Source organism: Colletotrichum higginsianum, chromosome 8 (genome assembly GCF_001672515.1).
Source record: "Colletotrichum higginsianum IMI 349063 chromosome 8, whole genome shotgun sequence".
NCBI lineage: Eukaryota > Fungi > Ascomycota > Sordariomycetes > Glomerellales > Glomerellaceae > Colletotrichum > Colletotrichum higginsianum.
In genome coordinates this window covers 710,828-728,371 of record NC_030960.1, presented here as the reverse complement: position 1 = coordinate 728,371, position 17,544 = coordinate 710,828, and the positions used below count along the sequence as shown (strand labels likewise).

General features: G+C 54.8%; 4 protein-coding genes across 4 annotated transcripts; 2 read left to right on the top strand and 2 right to left on the bottom strand.

The window, feature by feature from the left end:
- Positions 1-12: 12 nt before the first annotated feature.
- CH63R_11236 (Aldehyde reductase II) lies at positions 13-1,262 on the bottom strand (the record flags this gene model as incomplete). Its single annotated transcript, XM_018306210.1, has 4 exons — positions 13-308; positions 376-498; positions 571-951; positions 1,010-1,262. 4 exons carry the CDS (start codon positions 1,260-1,262, stop codon positions 13-15), a joined length of 1,053 nt encoding a protein of 350 aa, XP_018153051.1.
- Positions 1,263-2,435: 1,173 nt separating this feature from the next.
- On the bottom strand, positions 2,436-4,407 carry CH63R_11235 (Siderophore iron transporter mirB; the record flags this gene model as incomplete). The annotated part of the gene is made up of 4 exons (XM_018306209.1): positions 2,436-3,129; positions 3,187-3,439; positions 3,508-4,127; positions 4,205-4,407. 4 exons carry the CDS (start codon positions 4,405-4,407, stop codon positions 2,436-2,438), a joined length of 1,770 nt encoding a protein of 589 aa, XP_018153050.1.
- Positions 4,408-11,773: 7,366 nt separating this feature from the next.
- On the top strand, positions 11,774-14,643 carry CH63R_11234 (OPT family small oligopeptide transporter; the record flags this gene model as incomplete). Its single annotated transcript, XM_018306208.1, has 7 exons — positions 11,774-11,879; positions 11,951-12,901; positions 12,959-13,215; positions 13,261-13,608; positions 13,677-13,859; positions 13,935-14,516; positions 14,593-14,643. The coding sequence occupies 7 exons, from the start codon at positions 11,774-11,776 to the stop codon at positions 14,641-14,643; spliced, it is 2,478 nt and encodes an 825-aa protein (XP_018153049.1).
- Positions 14,644-15,989: 1,346 nt separating this feature from the next.
- Positions 15,990-17,012, top strand: CH63R_11233 (Zinc-binding dehydrogenase; the record flags this gene model as incomplete). Its single annotated transcript, XM_018306207.1, has 1 exon — positions 15,990-17,012. The coding sequence occupies one exon, from the start codon at positions 15,990-15,992 to the stop codon at positions 17,010-17,012; it is 1,023 nt and encodes a 340-aa protein (XP_018153048.1).
- Between the last annotated feature and the right edge of the window lie 532 nt (positions 17,013-17,544).

Sequence of the window (17,544 nt, the reverse complement as noted above, 5' to 3'; positions counted from 1 at the left end):
GGTGTCGGCGGCTCAAAGGTCCTCAGTGTTCAGCCGCAGACTATCCGCCAACGAGGTCCAACCAGGCTTTCCGAGCCTCTTCAGCAGCTCTTCGGCCCGGTCTCTGGGCTTGATGACGATATCTGGGTAGGGAACGCCGGCGAAGTTCTCGTGGAACTTCTTGTTCGGGTGCTGCTTGCGAAGGATCTCCAGGACATCGTCCCAGCAGAACGGCTCGGCGAAACCAAAGACGCGCTCGCTCTTTACGTCGGGCAGGATGGCTGCGGCCACGTGCAGGAGACCGGCATCCTGGACGTCGATGGCGTACTCTGGTTTGTGCGTCAGCCCATAGAATTCTTTTTTGTCATCAGTCAGACACTGCACGGATCAACTTACGTGGCGTAGACCAGTTCTCAGGGAGTCTCTTTCCCTCAAACAAGGGGAGGATGAAGCCAGACGTGGACGGGTGACCTTGGTTCACAGGGTCGAGGCTCTTTCCCAGGTTGAGATTGGGGAGAACTGGATGATACTAGTGAGCATGGAGTTGTGAAGGGCAGGGCGAGTGCTTGTTGCATCTATGCAGCCACTTACTTGCGTTTACCACAAGATCAGGACGCTTCGCCTGGTTTTCCTTGTGATACTTCCAGACAGCCTGCTCTTGCTCGACCTTGCTGGCGATGTACACAGGGCCGCCATGCTCGGGGCCCCAAGGTCCGGGTGTCCAGGCCAGCTCCTTTGCGTCAGGGCTCCACGAGTCTTCCGTTAGAACTGCGCCATTCATGTTCAAGAAGGCCTGCGGGTCCGCCGGCAGAGTCGTTGAAGAGGAAGACGTCAAGACAAAGCGCTTGACGCTAGGCTCTCTGTAAGCGGCCTTGATGGCAATCGCGGCACTCTCGACGGCAATCGGGATGACCTTTTCCGGGTCCGGGTCGAAGTTGACCACAGACGCCACATGGATGAAGGCTGAAACCCCTGCTGAAGTGTCAGAATGGGTGGGTTGATGTGCAGCACGGTACCCATGTTTGCTTACCCTTGACGGCTTCGTCATAGGCATCTTCGACCGTCATGTCAGGGACGGGATACAACTCGAAGTGGCCCTTGCCGTAGGTCTTGTCGAAATAGGCGTTGAGCCAAGCGCTCTTCTCGGGGTTGCGGACCGTGCCGCGGACTTTGTACCCATGCTGGACGAACTGGTCGGCTACGTGAGACGCGATGAAGCCGTTGACACCGGTGACGAGGACGGTAGAACCCTTCGGGATCGCCGGGTCTGTGATGTTTGCCATTATTGTTTTTTAATTTTTATCTTGCTGTGGGCAAGAAAAAGGTGCGTGTGTGTACTGGTGAAGCGTAAGGGGTCGTTCAGCTCGGATGTTTTCTATGACGACGAATGGGTTGTTCCTGAGGAGGGGAGGACTGATATTGACCGGGAAAACAGCCAAAACTCCATCGGCGTGAGCTGGCCTTTTATCAGAAAGAGCGGAGACATGACGCAGTAGGCTTCGTCCGAATCGTTGATGTGACGGGGCTCCAACTGAGCTCTGATTACAAATGGTATAAGTGGGAAGCGCTTTGGGGTCCCATTAATCTTGGATGGAGCAATGTGTATGGCGTATCACGTATCACACGAATGGGTGTGGCTTGGGCGCACGAGAAAGAAGCCCCATGCCAGGGTTACGCTTGGCGAAACCTGCTCTCAAGATGGGCGTTCGAGAATGATCTGTATGTTTCATCCGATAGAGTGGTCGTCGTCCAATCGAACGGCGACCGAGGGGTCCGATTGGAGAGTTTGTTGAGATTGTTAATCAGCGACTTGCGTCTTTGTTTCCTCTGCCGACTGGAAGACCATAGTCGGCTTTGGTTGAGTGATCGGATAGATATGGGAGGACTAAAGTCGCGCCGACCCCAATGGAGACGGGCATTGCAGAGTAATCATGGGGTAATGCAGCCTGCATGCAGGTAAGCGTGGAAAGGCCATGGGGCTTTATCAGCATATTGAGCTTGATCCAGATTGGAGAAATGATTAATAATACGGATCAGAGGGGGCCACATAGAAAGGGAAATGTGCCCCGGAAACCACAAGGGCCATGTAGGTGATGTAATCAAGCTAGAAACAATATACATCAGACGGTATGTGCATTTCGTCGTTGGGAAAGTATGCTCGCCACGCAATGAGGTATATTGTTCTCATAGATATAGCTTCAAATATCTGAAAAAAGTAATGTTGTCCGGGCACTGGCGGGTTGCCCACGTGATTAAGTATACGTATATCAGCCCAACTATAGGGAATGAGCTGGTAAAGATGCAGTTCGCATCCGACGCGCAGAGACTAGAAATGCTCTGCTCTCTAGAAACTCCTGCTCCCGCGCGGATTCGATGCTACGGGGATGATGAATGACCCAGCTGCAATCGGGTTGTCTCCGAACACGGCGTGAGTAACGGCTCGAGAGAGAGAGCGTCTAAAACACCTGTCCCTTGGTCTGAGTACCCTTCTCTTCCTCAAGCTTCTTGATGTTGATCCGCTTCCAGGCGAGGACGCAGGCGAGACACAGAGGGATGAAGCATGCACCAGTGATAACCATCTTGTGCTGGACATCGGCGTAAGAGGCGACAATGGCGTCGCGGATTGGGTCGCCGTCCAGGAAGGACATCTGGATCTCGACGCTGCCAAAGATCTCGGCGGTTCTGTTCTTGGCGTAGTCGGGCAGGTTGTTGTTGAGGGCCGAGGGCATGATGTTGTTCCACAGGCCGCCGGCGATGGCATAGCCAACGGTGGCGCCAATGGAGCCGAACAAGTTCCAGATGGCCATGACGGATGCGATTTCCTGGTGGGAAGTGACGGCCATGATGGAGATCTGACCACACGCGGCCCAGATACCGGTTCCGACACCGTTGAGCATCTGCAGGACGACGAGGACACCCACGGGGGCGCTGGGCGACCGGTAGGGGATCAGGAGCGCCGTGCCGAGGAGGACGAAGGGGACACCAGCAAGACCGGTGTATTTGAAGTCGCCGGTCCAGCGGATCAACAGACCGTAGAAGGGACCGAAGAAGGACGAGGTCAGGGAGAAGGCGTTGAGAATGTAACCGGCGTGAGTGATGCTCTGCCTGTGGACGACGAGCAGGTAGGACTGGTAGTACGCATCCCAGGTGCTAGATGAATACTGTCAGCCATCGCGAGCCTTGAGAATGATGGGAGGGAAGACATACAAGATGGAAATGAACATGATGCCGTAAAGGAGACAAGATCCGATGATGGTCCTTTCCTTCAGGTACTTGTACTTGATGAAGGGCACAGGAGTGAACTTCTTCTCCCAGATGTACAGGACGGGAACGCAGAGGATGGAGATGACGAGCATGGCAATGATGTGCGCGCTCTTCCAGCCGTTGGATGCGTACGAGATGATACTGAAAGGAAGCAGAAGCAGGACGAAGAACGCGCAGAGGAGGATGATGCCAATCACTGTGGGGGAGGAGTGTCTGTCAGCATCTGGTCTGTTGGTTGGCTGATACAACAAGGGCTTTGCTTACTGTCAAACTGGATGAAGTAGTACCAGAAGCCCTGCCAGTAGTTGCGGCCGGACGTCACGCGCGTCTTCTCGAGGAGGCCTTCCTTCTCGGCCTTGCGCTGCATCAAGAACATGACCAGGAGAGCGGGGGCGCAGAGGCCGACGAGGATGATGGCGAAAGCGGCAAACGCCCAGCGGAAGTTGGAGTAGGTGTAAAAGAGTTCCGAGATACGGGGGCCGGCAAACGTCACCGCGATGGTCGGGGTACCATTGATGCCGAACATGATCATGCGGTTCTTCAGCGATGTCATATCGGCGAGCATGATGTCGATGACGAAAACCATGCCGAAGTGGCCGACGTAGTAGATGGTGTGTCCGGCCACGTAGGCCTCCATGTTCTGGCACGTCGCCTTCAGGATCATGCCGACAAGACTGCACAGCATCAGGATCCCGAAACCTTCGGAGCGGCCCCAAATGTCGATGATCTTGGCAATGACCAGCTGGCAGCATCCCGAGAGCATGGTGGCGAAGATACTGACGATGGCGAGGAGGCCGTGCTTGCTGAAAGAGGAGGTGATGAAGGCGTTCAGGTTGCCCTGGACGGACTGGAGGAGCGCATCGACGAAGGAGACGAGGTAGAGACTGGATTTGGAAGCAGCGTTAACTGCTGGTCTTGGATGGGGAAGGCTAAGGCTAAGGCTTCTGTTTGGGAGGCTTACAGGCAGAACATGATGATCATGGTCTTCTTGGTCCAGACGGAGGTGACGGCTCTGACGCGCTGGACACCGGGCTGGAACACCTCGCTGTCGACGTCGGAAGCTTGCTTCTCGTCGACCTCCCTGACGCCATTGTCGATGGCATGGGACTTTTCGATGTCGGCGCCAGCCTCTTGGCGGCCGGGCTGCGGCTCGATGGAAGCCATCCTGTTTTGACTTATCGGTTGGCTTGACTTTGGAAACCCAACGAGACAGGGGGATATGTCAAAAAGGGAAGCTTTTCTCCTGACAGGAAGGAATTGGGGGTGGATATTGAAGGCGAGAGTGCCTGTTTGACCTTGCTTGAGAAACCAAAAGCAAAGAGAAAAAGAGAGAAGCCCCGGAGCAGGGACATGAGCATCGACGGGGAAGGGGGGGGGCCTTTTCTATATTGCAGCCCGGCCCTGCCAAGCATCCACGTCTCTTACATTACATGGGACAGTGAAAATCTTCAGCCGATGTCGCCCAAAGTTTCTTTGACTTTATCAGATGATCAGATTAGATGCCAAGGGACGAATCACAACTAGCTGCCCATCGGAGGTATGGTTAGGTTCGTGCTAGCGTTGTGGGATCGCCCAGGCCGGACAGCTCTGAATCGGAGGCCGCGTGTGTGGCCAGGCCTTTGGTCTGCGTCTCCATTCCCAAGTGGTGTATCCGTAGGTGTGCCTAGGTACCCATAAGGTGGAATGGGTAGGTTATTGGCTGAAGCTGAGAATCGGCCAACACAATTCAATACTATGAGTACGTTGGCCCATCCTGAGCTCATGGGCCGAGAGGGAAAAGTGGTGTGAAAGGGTGTGAGGGCCCCGGAGAAAGGATTCGAGGGGCGAAGGGGGACTCCCACTTGAGAAGGGTGATATGGATGGGTGTTCCATGCATGTTGTATCTGGTCGGGCCGCCAACGTGGTGTTGGAGGTGGAGCGAGTCGACTTGGCCCTAGTCGCCCTTCACACCAGAGGAAACTCTCCATGTCCCCAGTCTCACGTTGCAAGTGGGTGCGCGGGCTTTCCTCTCTAGATATCAGGATGCTGTGGTCTGGACTTGCGAGTTGATAGCCAACTTTTCTTGTATGAAAGGCCTTGTTGATACTATTCTGCAACACAACAAGAACCCAAGTCCCGTTCCACGTACATCAGGTAACCAGGCTAACAGTACGATAGAAAAGAAGCTTCTGTTGTCTCCATCTTTGCGGCACAGCAAAGCAGTTGGTGGCTGAAAAGGAGAAAAAGTTTTCTTCTTCTTCCTTTTTCCCTTTTTCCCTCAACATACCCTTGGCATGCAGGGAGCATTGCCAGTAAGCATGGGTGGCTAGCCAGGCCGGGCAAGGAACCGACTCCCACATATCCGTACCCTACACAAACTTGTGGACTCGACCCCCACTCTCTCACGGGCTTGTTGTCCACGAACGATCGAGCAGTGGTTCCTCCACTGGCCAACACTGGGTGACACCGCCAGGGTTCTTTGCAGGGTGGTCCGTCTATCAGTTTTCCCCCCGCCAATCACGAATGCATCCCGAGTGGGTGAATGAAGAGAAGGGCAAAAAATTCCAATAAGCCGGCGTTACGTTACCCATGCAAGACCAGGTGTGCCGGGACGCACATGGCGGCAAGTGGGATCAAGGCTCAAGCAGCGAGCAGTGCGAGCCAAGATGTGGGTGTGCTCAGTCTCACTCGGTTTTCGCCTCAACCCGTCGCGCTGGGTAGTGATGAGCGCCTAGCTCGGACTAGAGACGCGGCCAGACTGAATGATACACTAGATCATTTGGTAGTCCGCTGGTCACTGGAGCCATCCGCTTGGCTCGCCTCGGGCCTTGGTTATCATGTACCTCGGCCGTATCAGGGCCACCCACCCGCCCGAAGACGGGGGGACGTCTAAGATCGGCGAGCAATGACTGCGCCTTTTCTGACTCCTCGCCTTGGCTTTTCTTTGTGACTTTCTTTCCTACTTGAGCCCCTCGAGTCACAAAAAACGTAGATGGTGGAATGGAGAGTGAAGGGGAGGGGGGGGGGGAGGCGACGTTGATGACTGACGTGGCGCGCATCGCTCTTCTCTTGTGTGACTCTTCATCTTTCCATCGGAATGGATGATGTAGACGCGGCTTCCAACGAGAGAGAACAGATTTTACCTAGTGCCAGTCAAACAAATTATATCAAGAAAGCCCCACGGTGGATCTATTCGCGGACAACAAGCGATATTAAGTCCCTCGGCCGTCAATGCAAAATCGCAAAATGAACTGATACACGATGACAGACTCGACACCAACTGCTCGAAGGCTTACACGCGCACTTCTTTTTGCCTGGTGACTGACTAACTATCCTTAAAGGGCGAAGAGAGACCGCCCTTGGCTACGTATCCTAGTGTGGGAGCCGTAGGACTACCGTGGCTGTTGCTTGGAGAGTAAGCCAACCACGAGGCCATCTCCCAATCATCAAGTTTCTTAGGCAATACTAGGAGAAAAAGGGATTGCTGTCTCGGTCGATGTCGATTTGGGCACAACGAACCCAACAAAACTAATTATTGCCACAAGTGGCCCCGGAAGAGTTGAGCTTTCATGTGACTGGGTCGGAGGTAAGGTGAAGCGCCGTCGAAATATCGGGTTTATCAAAGCCTATTCCGAGGGCAACTTCTCACGAGCCTTCGCAACCAACCGACTCAGGAGAAGAAAAACACAAACGCCCCCACGAGCTCGGGCTTATGAACTCTTGCTCAGAGACAAGTTGGTTTTCTCGCAACCTGAATCAACCGATGCGTTGATAGAGCTTGCCGTGCGAACTGTCGTCTTGCGACAACCATCATGGTTTTCCGTCGCTGGCCCGAGAGTGTGCGAACAGCGAGCACTCGGCTAGACTTTCCGTGTCTTGGATAGGAATGGGTTCCAACAAACACGCATCGCCAAGGGGGCTCCCAGGTAGAAAACTCTGCCCTGGGATGGTCTCGAATTTCGTCCAGCCAAGGCGGAGAAACGACTTTTCTTGCTACTGGCGCCAAAAAATCACCAATCGGTGTGTGAACTTTTATCTCTTGTTTGCAGCTTCAAAAGCGAACCCTCCGTACTTGGCATACGTGCAGACGACAGATTTGGAGATGTGTAGCCACACGAATGATAGGAACGCCAGAACTAGGGACATCAAGATGTGACTTCACTGCATGTACATCAGAAAAAGGCACTGAAAGGATTCATCATCACTCGGAGTAACTATGAAAGTAAGTCAGACTACCCACTTTTCGGCACCCCCCCCATTTCGGCACCCCAAAAATGAAGCTATTCCCATCATACTCGTCGACTTCAATTAATCATTGACTTCTTCTAGATGCAACAACAATACAGCTTTCAGCTTCACTAGGGTATTCAGAGTCGCTGGATTCGGCTGCATCATCCTCTTTTTCCCCAGCCTTAAGTTGCGCCTGCTGGATGTCTTTGATGTTGGCGAACTTAGTGTTAGGATCCAGCTGGACTGCCCTTCTTTTCCTTACTGCAGTATTGGTGACTTGGGCCTGCAGAAGCTCCAGTTTCTGCTGGGTATTTGCCAGCTCATATGCCTGCTCGCTGAAGCCTTTTTTTACCTTCCTGAATAGAAGGCGTTGAGTAAAGGCATCATTCTCCAGCTCTGTGAATAGCTTCAACTGCCCAGCTAGATCCTTCATCTTCCTTGGCGTCGACCATGCCACTGCAGATGACGCAGATACCCATCCTTCAGCTTCCTTGCCTCCAGACTGCCCTTTGCTGACCTGATCAGATGATCCTGATGCTGCTGGTGTTGATGGGAGCAGTAGGGAGCTCATCAGAGGCTTCGCCATAGAGACAGGCCATAACCCTGTCCATTTCCAACCACTTCTAATGTTCTGCATCGTCATACCTGCAGTACGAGCCTTCTGATAACAGCCTATAAAGTTCCTCTTGCCTACAACAGTTGAATCATTCCACTGACCAAGGTATCCAAGCTCCTTCCTATAGGCTGCCTTGACAGGGCTGAAGACTGACTGATCAAGTGGCTGGAGGACATGGGAGGTATGTGGCGGTAAGAACAATAGATGGATGTTGTTTATATAGCATAACCACATAAAGTCAGTCGTTGTATGACTCCCATGTCCATCCATGATCAGCAGCCTGACCTCCTTGCCCTGAGGAAGAGTCTGAGGGATGAAGACCTTCTGCAGCCATTCAACTGCAGTGGCATCTGAAGTCCATCCATTCTCCGTTGCAGTGAATTGCCATCCTTCATAAGGGCCAAGGTCTAGAGGAAACCACTGCTGCTGGACTGCCTTGCCCTTATAGATAACGAGGGGATTCAGAACATGGCCCAGGGCAGAGATGCATTCGATGATGGATACCCATGCCCTTGATCCAGGCTGTTTCTTACGTACAGACTTCGTCTCAGACATGCCCAGCACCAGCCCATTAGATCCCTGGCCCTCAAGGATACCAGTCTCATCCATGTTGTATCTATTAGCTGGTTTGATGCTGGTGATCTCTGGTATGGCGAGTAGTTTGAACCAGTCCCTGATGACCTCAGTAGATGCCCCATTAACACGCCTAGAATCGATAGGGCGACTTCTCTGGACCTTGACTGATGGATTCCTCTTCAAGAAGGCTTGGATCCAGCCTTTTCCTATAGGCTCTGTATCCCCCATGGCATGGAGGATCCTTTCTGCGAATAGCCTCACTTGCAGATGGGTTGGGGCAACACCAAGGGCATGCTGAATGCGAACCCATTCAGCCAGTTTAGCCTCCTGACTAACAGAAAGTCTCTGCAGGTCAGAAAAGGCAATTGACCTTGGTTGAGTGCCCTTAATCCGATACTGAAGTGTTGATCTTGGGATGCCATACACCTGACCAGCCCTCTTAATGGGCATGCCGTTGGTTATTGCGTCAAGGGCCTGATTGACTTCATCTTCGGTATACTGGCCCATAAGGTTGAAAAGAAGCTCTGAGGAAAAAATGAGGTTATTCGCATAAGTATAGAAAATGTTGTTGATGTTGAAAGTTGAGGGGTATGTTCTGGTGATGAGGCATTTGAGGCATTTTTGGGGTGCCGAAATGGGGGGGGTGCCGAAAAGTGGGTAGTCTGACTTATCAAAATGAGAAACGCCAAGAGCCATAAGATGACTGATTTGAATGATTGCTTTCCATCAGGTTTGCCAGGGTAGGGGAGATGAGCCACCTCGTTCGATGTTTTGAGTGTGCAAGTTGCTTGTAACGACATGCTCTCGTTCATTATAGCACTGAACTAGTCGGGAACCAAAGTGCGATGCCCGAGATGGACATAGTTGCCACTGCAACGTCAGTGTATCGTTGTGTGTTGGTGTACCAAGATCCGATCAAAAGTCCAACAGACGACGGGGTCAATGACAACTCGTGACACACGCCTCACTGCATTTGGAAATGAAGAAATTGCATGGCATGTTTGCAAAAGAGGATCGGAGTCGGACAGCCAGACTGCTGCGTCAAACCACTACAGGACTAGAATAAATGGATCCAGAGTTGGCACTTGCTGTTGCGTGAGCATGTCTCACGGCGCGGACCATGTGCTGTTGTTGAATATTCCCCATCTATGATCTTGCCAATACTTTACCATGTCAGAGCCAACACAATCTCGTCGAGAAATGCGACACGTACATAGCCCAGACGGCGATCTCAACGGCAACGATCTCAACGACAAGCATTACGTGGTAGGGGACCCAATAAACAGAAACACCAGAATTTCACGAGCGGATTGGGCTGTGTACGACTTGCTGCTGATATCGTCTGTTTCCCGATGCGTTTTGCGAATGGAGCCTTGGGAATTGCATAGTTGAAGAGTTGGTTCGGTAAGCAAGTGTCGTCTGAGCAAGATGCCACAAAACACTTCGCGTCGATCGCAGCTCACACTGGGCAGAAACAAATTCGAGGACGCCGTCATCGACCAGAGACTACCAACGTGGCATCACCAGGCCTGACGTCGACATCAGGACGAAGGGAAGCGAATGAAACCCGCCCTCGCCTCTCTCAGAAAGGAGGGATAGATGGGTAAACCCACCGCTCGCCCACAGGGTCCACGGGAACCTCGTTGAATGCACCAGTTCGGCGCCAAGACCATGGAACTACCCGGATGTGTCACGAACAGGTCACGTTGGTATCACACCACGTGAAATCCCAAGATTCAGGGAAAGAAATCGAGGAAGAGATCATGGCAAACTCGAGGACTATCAACACTGGGCGGTTGTCGTCCTCCCCTCCCACGGTGGGGTAAATGCGTCCTTCGAATACCCCTGGGCCATGCCGTTCATCGGACTTTGCTTTGCAAGTTGGAGAATACGAAACGACCCGGGTTGGCCCGGTAAGGAGCTGGCCTATCGGGCTTTGCTCGGGGAGCCGGGGTGGAAGAGCGACCGATTTTATCCCTCACATCTCTCTGCTCGGGTCCTGCCGGCTAACCGGGCCATATCAGTCTACCGACGCACAGCGCTACTTTAGTAATGCCCGTTGGCCTCTGGAGCGAGAATTGGATGAGCCTCCAACGTCCAATTGATACCCGACAGTAACTGACCGCTGCAACTTGATTTGCGGCCGCAGGAACGATATCCCGGAGGCCAGCCAGCATGCCGTGGCGAGAGCAACAGTGCCAATGCGGCGGCGGGTGAGGGCTTCCTTAGTCCACGCGTCTTCGGCAGTCGTGCAGTCGCGCAGTCAAGCAGTCAAGCAGACTGACTAAGGCCCGGTGTGAGAGATGTCTTTCTGGTTGAACAAACCAACCGAAACGAACAGGCGTGTGCCACATCCTCGGCGAAGAGGCCGTCATGTCACGTGGAGAAGCCCCGACGGACGAGTATGTTGTGCTCCCCAAGTCCAATGTCTCAGACCACACGAGCGAGCGTTGGCCCAGGAGGGATGATTAAGCTCATGGTCATCGCACAAGACCATGAGCGGCATAGTTAGCCGGGACCTCCAAATCAACTAAGCATTTTTGACAGCGGCATCGCCTGTCAGTGGTCCGAGAGATCTGAAGAGTGGGGAGGGGTTGCTGAGTAGCCATTTTCATCGTGAGCTTAATACATCCCTCCCCCCCCGTCTCCTCCACGACTCCTCGGCTCGCCCGCCGAAAAAGGGTCCCTCGTTTAGCCTTACGAAGGCTCGAAAAGGACGCGGCCGCGGCCACCGTGCCGTAGAACGAGTAGGAGAGGCGGAGTTCCGGTGGTCCTTGGGGAGAGAATGCGTCTACGGGATTGGCCACATGGCCTCGTGGACGGATGGTTTCCGAGCTCGCCTCGACTCGACTTGACTCGATACCGTGCCGCTGACAACACAACGCGCCCCTCCCCCCAGAAAAAAGCTGACGCCAGTGTCCGGAGACACGGCACCGGGAAAGTGGAGCCTTTCTACACTGGCGCCGCCGAGTCCCGACTTGGACGGAGAGGGGGGGAGGAGGGAGGACCTACGCCCAAGCTTTAAGCGCGAGCATAAAACTCTGATCTTGTGTCGTCAAATCTAATCACATCTAATCAGATCTTTTCTCATCTTGCAAGCGTACTTCAATTCAACCTGGTAAACAAACCATGGCGGGCGTCGAAGAACACCAAAAGACGGATGGCCAGGGCGTCGATGCCACGCCGGTGCCGCTGAGTCCGGCGTCCTCCATCGAGGAAGCCAAACGTTCCTCGGGTAACCACCACAACCATGAAGACCTCCTCGGTCTCGAGTGTCGATTCCGTGTCGTTCTGACAGCCATCTAGATGAGTCGTCTGCCCCGAGTCAGGATGTTCTGTACGCCGCCGGGGTTGGACTGAGGCCCGACGACCCTTCCCTCCCGTGCCTGACCCTGCGCATGTGGGTGATTGGGATTGCCTTCTGTCTCATAGGCAGCGGCGTTAATACGCTGTACACCTTCCGCTTCCCGTCCATCAGTCTTTCACAGTCGGCGATACAGTTCTTGGCCTATCCCGTCGGCAAGGCTTGGGAGTTCGTCGTCCCGGATTGGGGACTCAACATCAAGGGACATCGCGTCAGCCTGAACCCTGGCCCGTTCAACTACAAGGTGGGCATCAATCACTCTCTTCCACCCCAGAAGACGCACATACTGGCTGGCACCGACTCACACACCCACACTCATGTTTCAGGAGAACATACTCATCTACATCATGGCCAACCTCAGCTTCCTCACCCGACTCAGCGCCGACGTCTTGACCGAGCAGCGAGTCTTCTACGGGCTCAAGGCGGGCTGGGGCTTCGAGCTGACCGTCACGCTGGCCACCATCTTGTATGGCTTTGCGCTGGCCGGGCTGTGCTACGCGTTGGTCGTCGAGCCCCCCGCATTGCTGTGGCCCGGCGTGCTGGGAAACACGGCCCTCAACGCCGCGCTGCACTCCGGGAAGAAGGAGGACGAGACGGAGTGCGTCATGAAACCCCCACTACCCCTACCCTACCCTTCCCCGCGAGACCCAAAACGGAGTCGGGATCGACGACGCTGACAGTCGGGTGTCTTAGGGCCAAATGGACGGCGTCCCGTTACCGGTTCTTTATGCTGGCCTTCATCGCATCCTTCTGCTGGTACTGGTTCCCGGACTTCATCTTCCCCGCGCTGGGGTATTTTACGTGGGTTTGCTGGATCACTCCGCAGAACGCGGTCGTCAACCAGGTATTCGGCATGAAGAGCGGCATCGGGTTGCTTCCCTTTACTTTTGATTGTAAGATTTCCACAACCCCCCCCCCCCCTTCACCGATTCATCGCTTACTGGGAGCAGGGAGTCAAATTGCGTACATCGGGTCTCCGCTTGTCGTGCCCACATGGGCCATCCTGAACGTGCTTGCATCGTTGGTCTTCTGGATATACATAATCTCTCCGGCCCTCTACTACTCCAACACGTGGGACTCTGCCTATCTCCCCATCCAGAGCAACTCCATCTACGACCACAACGGGAAGACCTTCAACGTCTCCAGGGTCATCAACAAGGCGGACGGGTTCAGTTTCGACCCGGTCAAGTACGCCAACTACTCCGATGTAAAATGCCCCGAGTCTTGTACAACATGTCGTGTGCGCGCATAGCCTGATGATTCTCTCGCCCAGATCTACCTCCCCGTCACGTACGCTCTCAACACCTTTGGCCTCTCCTTTGCCACCATCGCGTCGCTCTTTGTCTGGCTGTTCCTCGAGAAACGCCGTCATATCGCAGCCGCCTTCAGGTCGTCAAAGCTCTCCGCTCTTCTCGGAGGCAAAGTCGTGCCTCGGACCAACCCCCAGCCCGCGTACAAGGCCGTGCCCATCTGGTGGTATTGGATCGCGGCAGCTCTTGCTCTCGGCTTTGGGATCTTCGCGTGCGAGTTCTACCCCGTCCAACTACGCTGGTACGGTGTCCTGCTGTCATTCGCGGTGTCGGCCATCTTCTTCGTTCCGGTAGGTCCTCGCGTTGCCCTAGGTCCTGGCAAATGTCTTGAGCCGATGCTTATGGCGTTCGTGTACAGCTTGCTTGGGTGTATGCGACAACGAACATGAAGATCCAGATCGACATCTTTTGCCGCATCGTCGCCGGGTACATATGGGATGGTAAGGTGCTGGCCAACATCTGGTTCTTCAACCTGGGGTACATCTCCGGCATCAAGGGGTTGGCCTTCGCCCAGGACCTGAAGCTGGGCATTTATTGCAACGTAAGCCATTTGGAACCCCCCCCCCCCCCCCCCCCCTGTCTTGAACTACCGACTCGTGCTCACAAAGGGCATCAGATACCACCTCGACAGCTGTTCCTCGTCCAGTCGGTCGGTCTGGTCATAGGGTCCCTCGGCCAGGTGTCGGTCCTCAACTGGGCGCTCAACCACATCCCCGGCATCTGCACGCTGAGTGCGCCCAACGGCTTCACGTGCCCCTTCTCCCGCACCCATTTCAACACGAGCATGGTCTGGGGCGCACTCGGGCCGCGCCGGTTCTTTGCCGAGGGGGCCATGTACCGCTCTCTGCTGTGGTTCTTCCTCGTCGGGGCGGTGCTGCCCGTCATCGTCTACGTGCTGAGGAAGCGGGTGTTCACCGAGTCGAAGTGGCTGAGGAAGATCCACGTGCCCCTCTTCCTCGGCGGGCTCAACTACATCCCGCCGGCGTCTGGGACCAACTACGGCAGTTGGGCGATTGTCGGTCTGCTCTTCGGGCTGCTCATCAAGAAGAGGCAGAAGACGTGGTGGAGGAGGTACAACTTCGTCCTCAGCTCGGCCCTGGACTGCTCGGTGGCCATTGCCGGCATCGTCATCTTCTTCGCCATCTTCTACACGGGGGCCTCCAGCAAGCTCAACTGGTGGGGGACCGAGGTCTACAAGGTGAGTCATTTGTTGGAGGAATCTCAAAAGGCTTAGGAAAGTGACACTTCGGGGCGCTGACAGAGACTTGCTGTAGGACACGTGTGACTGGAAGAGCTGCACTTACCTGAGCCGTAGCGAACACTGAAAGGACTCGAGACTGGATTGCAGGATGGTTGATGTCCACGCTGACAAGGTGGGTGTGCTGGTCTTGAAGAGTTTTTGCCCGTAGGAAAGACGGCCAGATTCATCAGAAGCGATGTATGTCGGGAAACTCACTACAATAGATAACCCATTGAGATGGGGTCTTTGCCGGCCATCTCGTGACGGAATCTTGACATAGGAATAATTGCAATACCTAGAACGATAACAATAATTAAGTCAAAATTTGTCGCGTCGTTTAGCTATGGTTAAGATAGCGCCGCAGTTGACATGACCAAGTCGTTGTTGTTAAGGGCCCATGATAAATGAAATATCGGTTTGTCATTGCCACTCGGCTTGGTGTTTCCATAGTCAGTCAGTTTTGGCTGGGCACTCCCAAGAAACGCCCTCCCATTCGCTAGCTGGGGATTCAGTGCCCAATAAATGGTTGAGATGTAAGGCGGGAAACTGGCTCAGCAGCATTGCCTTGTGCTGCTGTTCTATCTGACGCCGGCAATAACACATACATCTCCAGCCCCCGGCACTATTGCGCCCGTTCAGCGTTGATCCAACTCTTTTCAGCAGTAAAGAGTCCCTGTGTAAGCCCCGCTCCCTTGTCGATCAATGAACACACTTACTTAAGGTACGTACATGCACTAACGGGCCCTGACTGCGGTACAGGAGAGCCCCCGGTAGCAAAACGGCCTAAAGTCAGCCCGGAAGGATGCGTGTAACCAGCTGCGGATGCGCCACGAAACTTGCAGTGGCCTTGCAGGGCTCACTAACGACGTCGGTCGGTGTGATTCTTGTCCCTGCAGCGCCCTGCGAGTACGCCACAGCCCCCTCTCATCTCATCCTTCGACTCCTCCTTCGACTCCTCCTGCGAGTTCGCTCCCTACTCACCCCATATGGGGCAAGGGGACAACAGGCACGCACGGCTCAGTGGCGCCGTGAAGCGGCGGAACTCGACCGTTTCGTGGCGTCGATTGCTGGCGTAACATGATGTGTGACTGCGGCCGTTTGGCATGAGTGTCGGCGCAACTGACCTCCATGAGAGATGCGCCGCGCGGCACGGGGGGTTCACGTCACTCACTTTGTGCCGAGAGGCATCGCGAATGCAGCGTAAGATGAGAGACGATGGGATGCTGTTAATTGTGGCGTCCCCGGTTGAACATCATTTGAACCAAGCACATATATAAAGGAAGAGCCGTGAGACGAAGCTCTGAAGTAGCAGAATAATTGAAGCCACAGACAGACTCAAACAGCATTCACAAACCCTCTCACACAACAAGTTTCCAACATTTCACCCTCCAATCACTCTCACTCACTCGACCTTTTGACGCAGCTTTCAACATGTCGGAAACCACCATCCGCAAGGCCGTCATCACCGAATTCGGCGACGTCTCCAAAGTGCGCATCGTCCAGGACACCATCGCGCCCCCTCCGGCGAACCATGTGCAAGTGGCGACCATCTACTCGGGCTTCTCCGGGTCCGACATCAACATGCGCAAGGGCGTCTACCCGATGCAGAAGAAGGCGCCGCTGACGCCCGGCTACTGTCTCGTCGGCACCGTCAGGACCAACGGCCCCGGCGCGTCCAAGTTCCTCCCCGGCGACGTCGTCGCCTGCCTCACGGTCTACGACGCCGAGGCCGACCTCGTCAACCTCCCCGAGAAGTACCTCATCCGCGTCCCCGCGGGCATCGACCTGCAGCAGGCCACGGCGCTGATCCTGGACTGGAGCACGGCGTACGCCATGGTCTTCGAGGCCGCCAAGGTGACGGCGGGCCAACGGGTCTTCGTCCACGGCGTCAGCGGCGCCGTCGGCTACGCCGTCATGAAGCTGTGCCAGCTGCAGGGCGCCGAGGTGTACGGCACGGCGTCGGAGCGGCACCACGAGGCCGCCCGCGCGCAGGGCGCCACGCCCTTTGTGTACACGGACAAGGAGTGGATGCGGGCCGTGAAAGACGCCGGCGGCGCGGACGCCGTGTTCGACCCCCTCGGCTTCGAGAGCTGGGACGAGTCCTTCTCGGTCCTGTCGGCGACGGGCATCCTCGTCGGCTACGGCGGGAACCTGCGGTCGCTCAACGACGGCGGTGAGGACCGGTCGGTCGTCGGGCCGACGATGAAGCTGCTGGCGAGGGGCATGGTGCCCTTCTGCGGCAAGCGGACGCGCTTCTACTACATCACCCGCGACGACGCGACGTTCGAGCCGAACCTGAGGGCCCTGTTCGACCTGCTGGCCGCGGGGAAGATCACGGTCCCGATCAAGAGGGTGTGGGAGCTGGAAGAGATCCAGGAGGCCCACCGCCAGTGGACGACCTCGACGGGCGTGGGATCATCGCTTGTTCGGTTGTCGGGCGCCAAAGAGGCTTAGTTTAGTGTCTTGTCTACCTTGCTTGGCTAGGTAAGGTATCTAGAGTGTGTTTGATACATGGATGCCGATGCAACACATCCATTCCGTAGCATAGAGAGCGTTTGGGTTTTTCGACGAGTTAGTTGCGTTTGCGATTAGAGATGCTCTGTAATACACATTTCTTTCTTTCTCACCTTTTGCCGTTCTCTCCAATCAACGCGCAAGGGCTTACGTCTTCCTCTCCCCCACCGGTTTACTTTCTTCTTGTGAAGCTCACTTTACTCACTTTCCTAATCTTGCTTGGTCTGAGTTGCATACTGCAGGCATTTTTTGCTGACGCAGCAACCCGCTCGCTGCCTGGTCAACTTGTTCCCGAATCCTTCAAAGCTTCTTCCCCTCATTGCATCACATCAAATCCCCAACTCAACTCTCGTTCAACTGTCTGGGACTGGACCAACAGCGACGGGATCGTTACTCATAAATAAGAAACGGAAGCAAAAGGTGATTGGGGATCGACACCTGCAGCCATCCATCCAGAGAGGGATTCAACCCA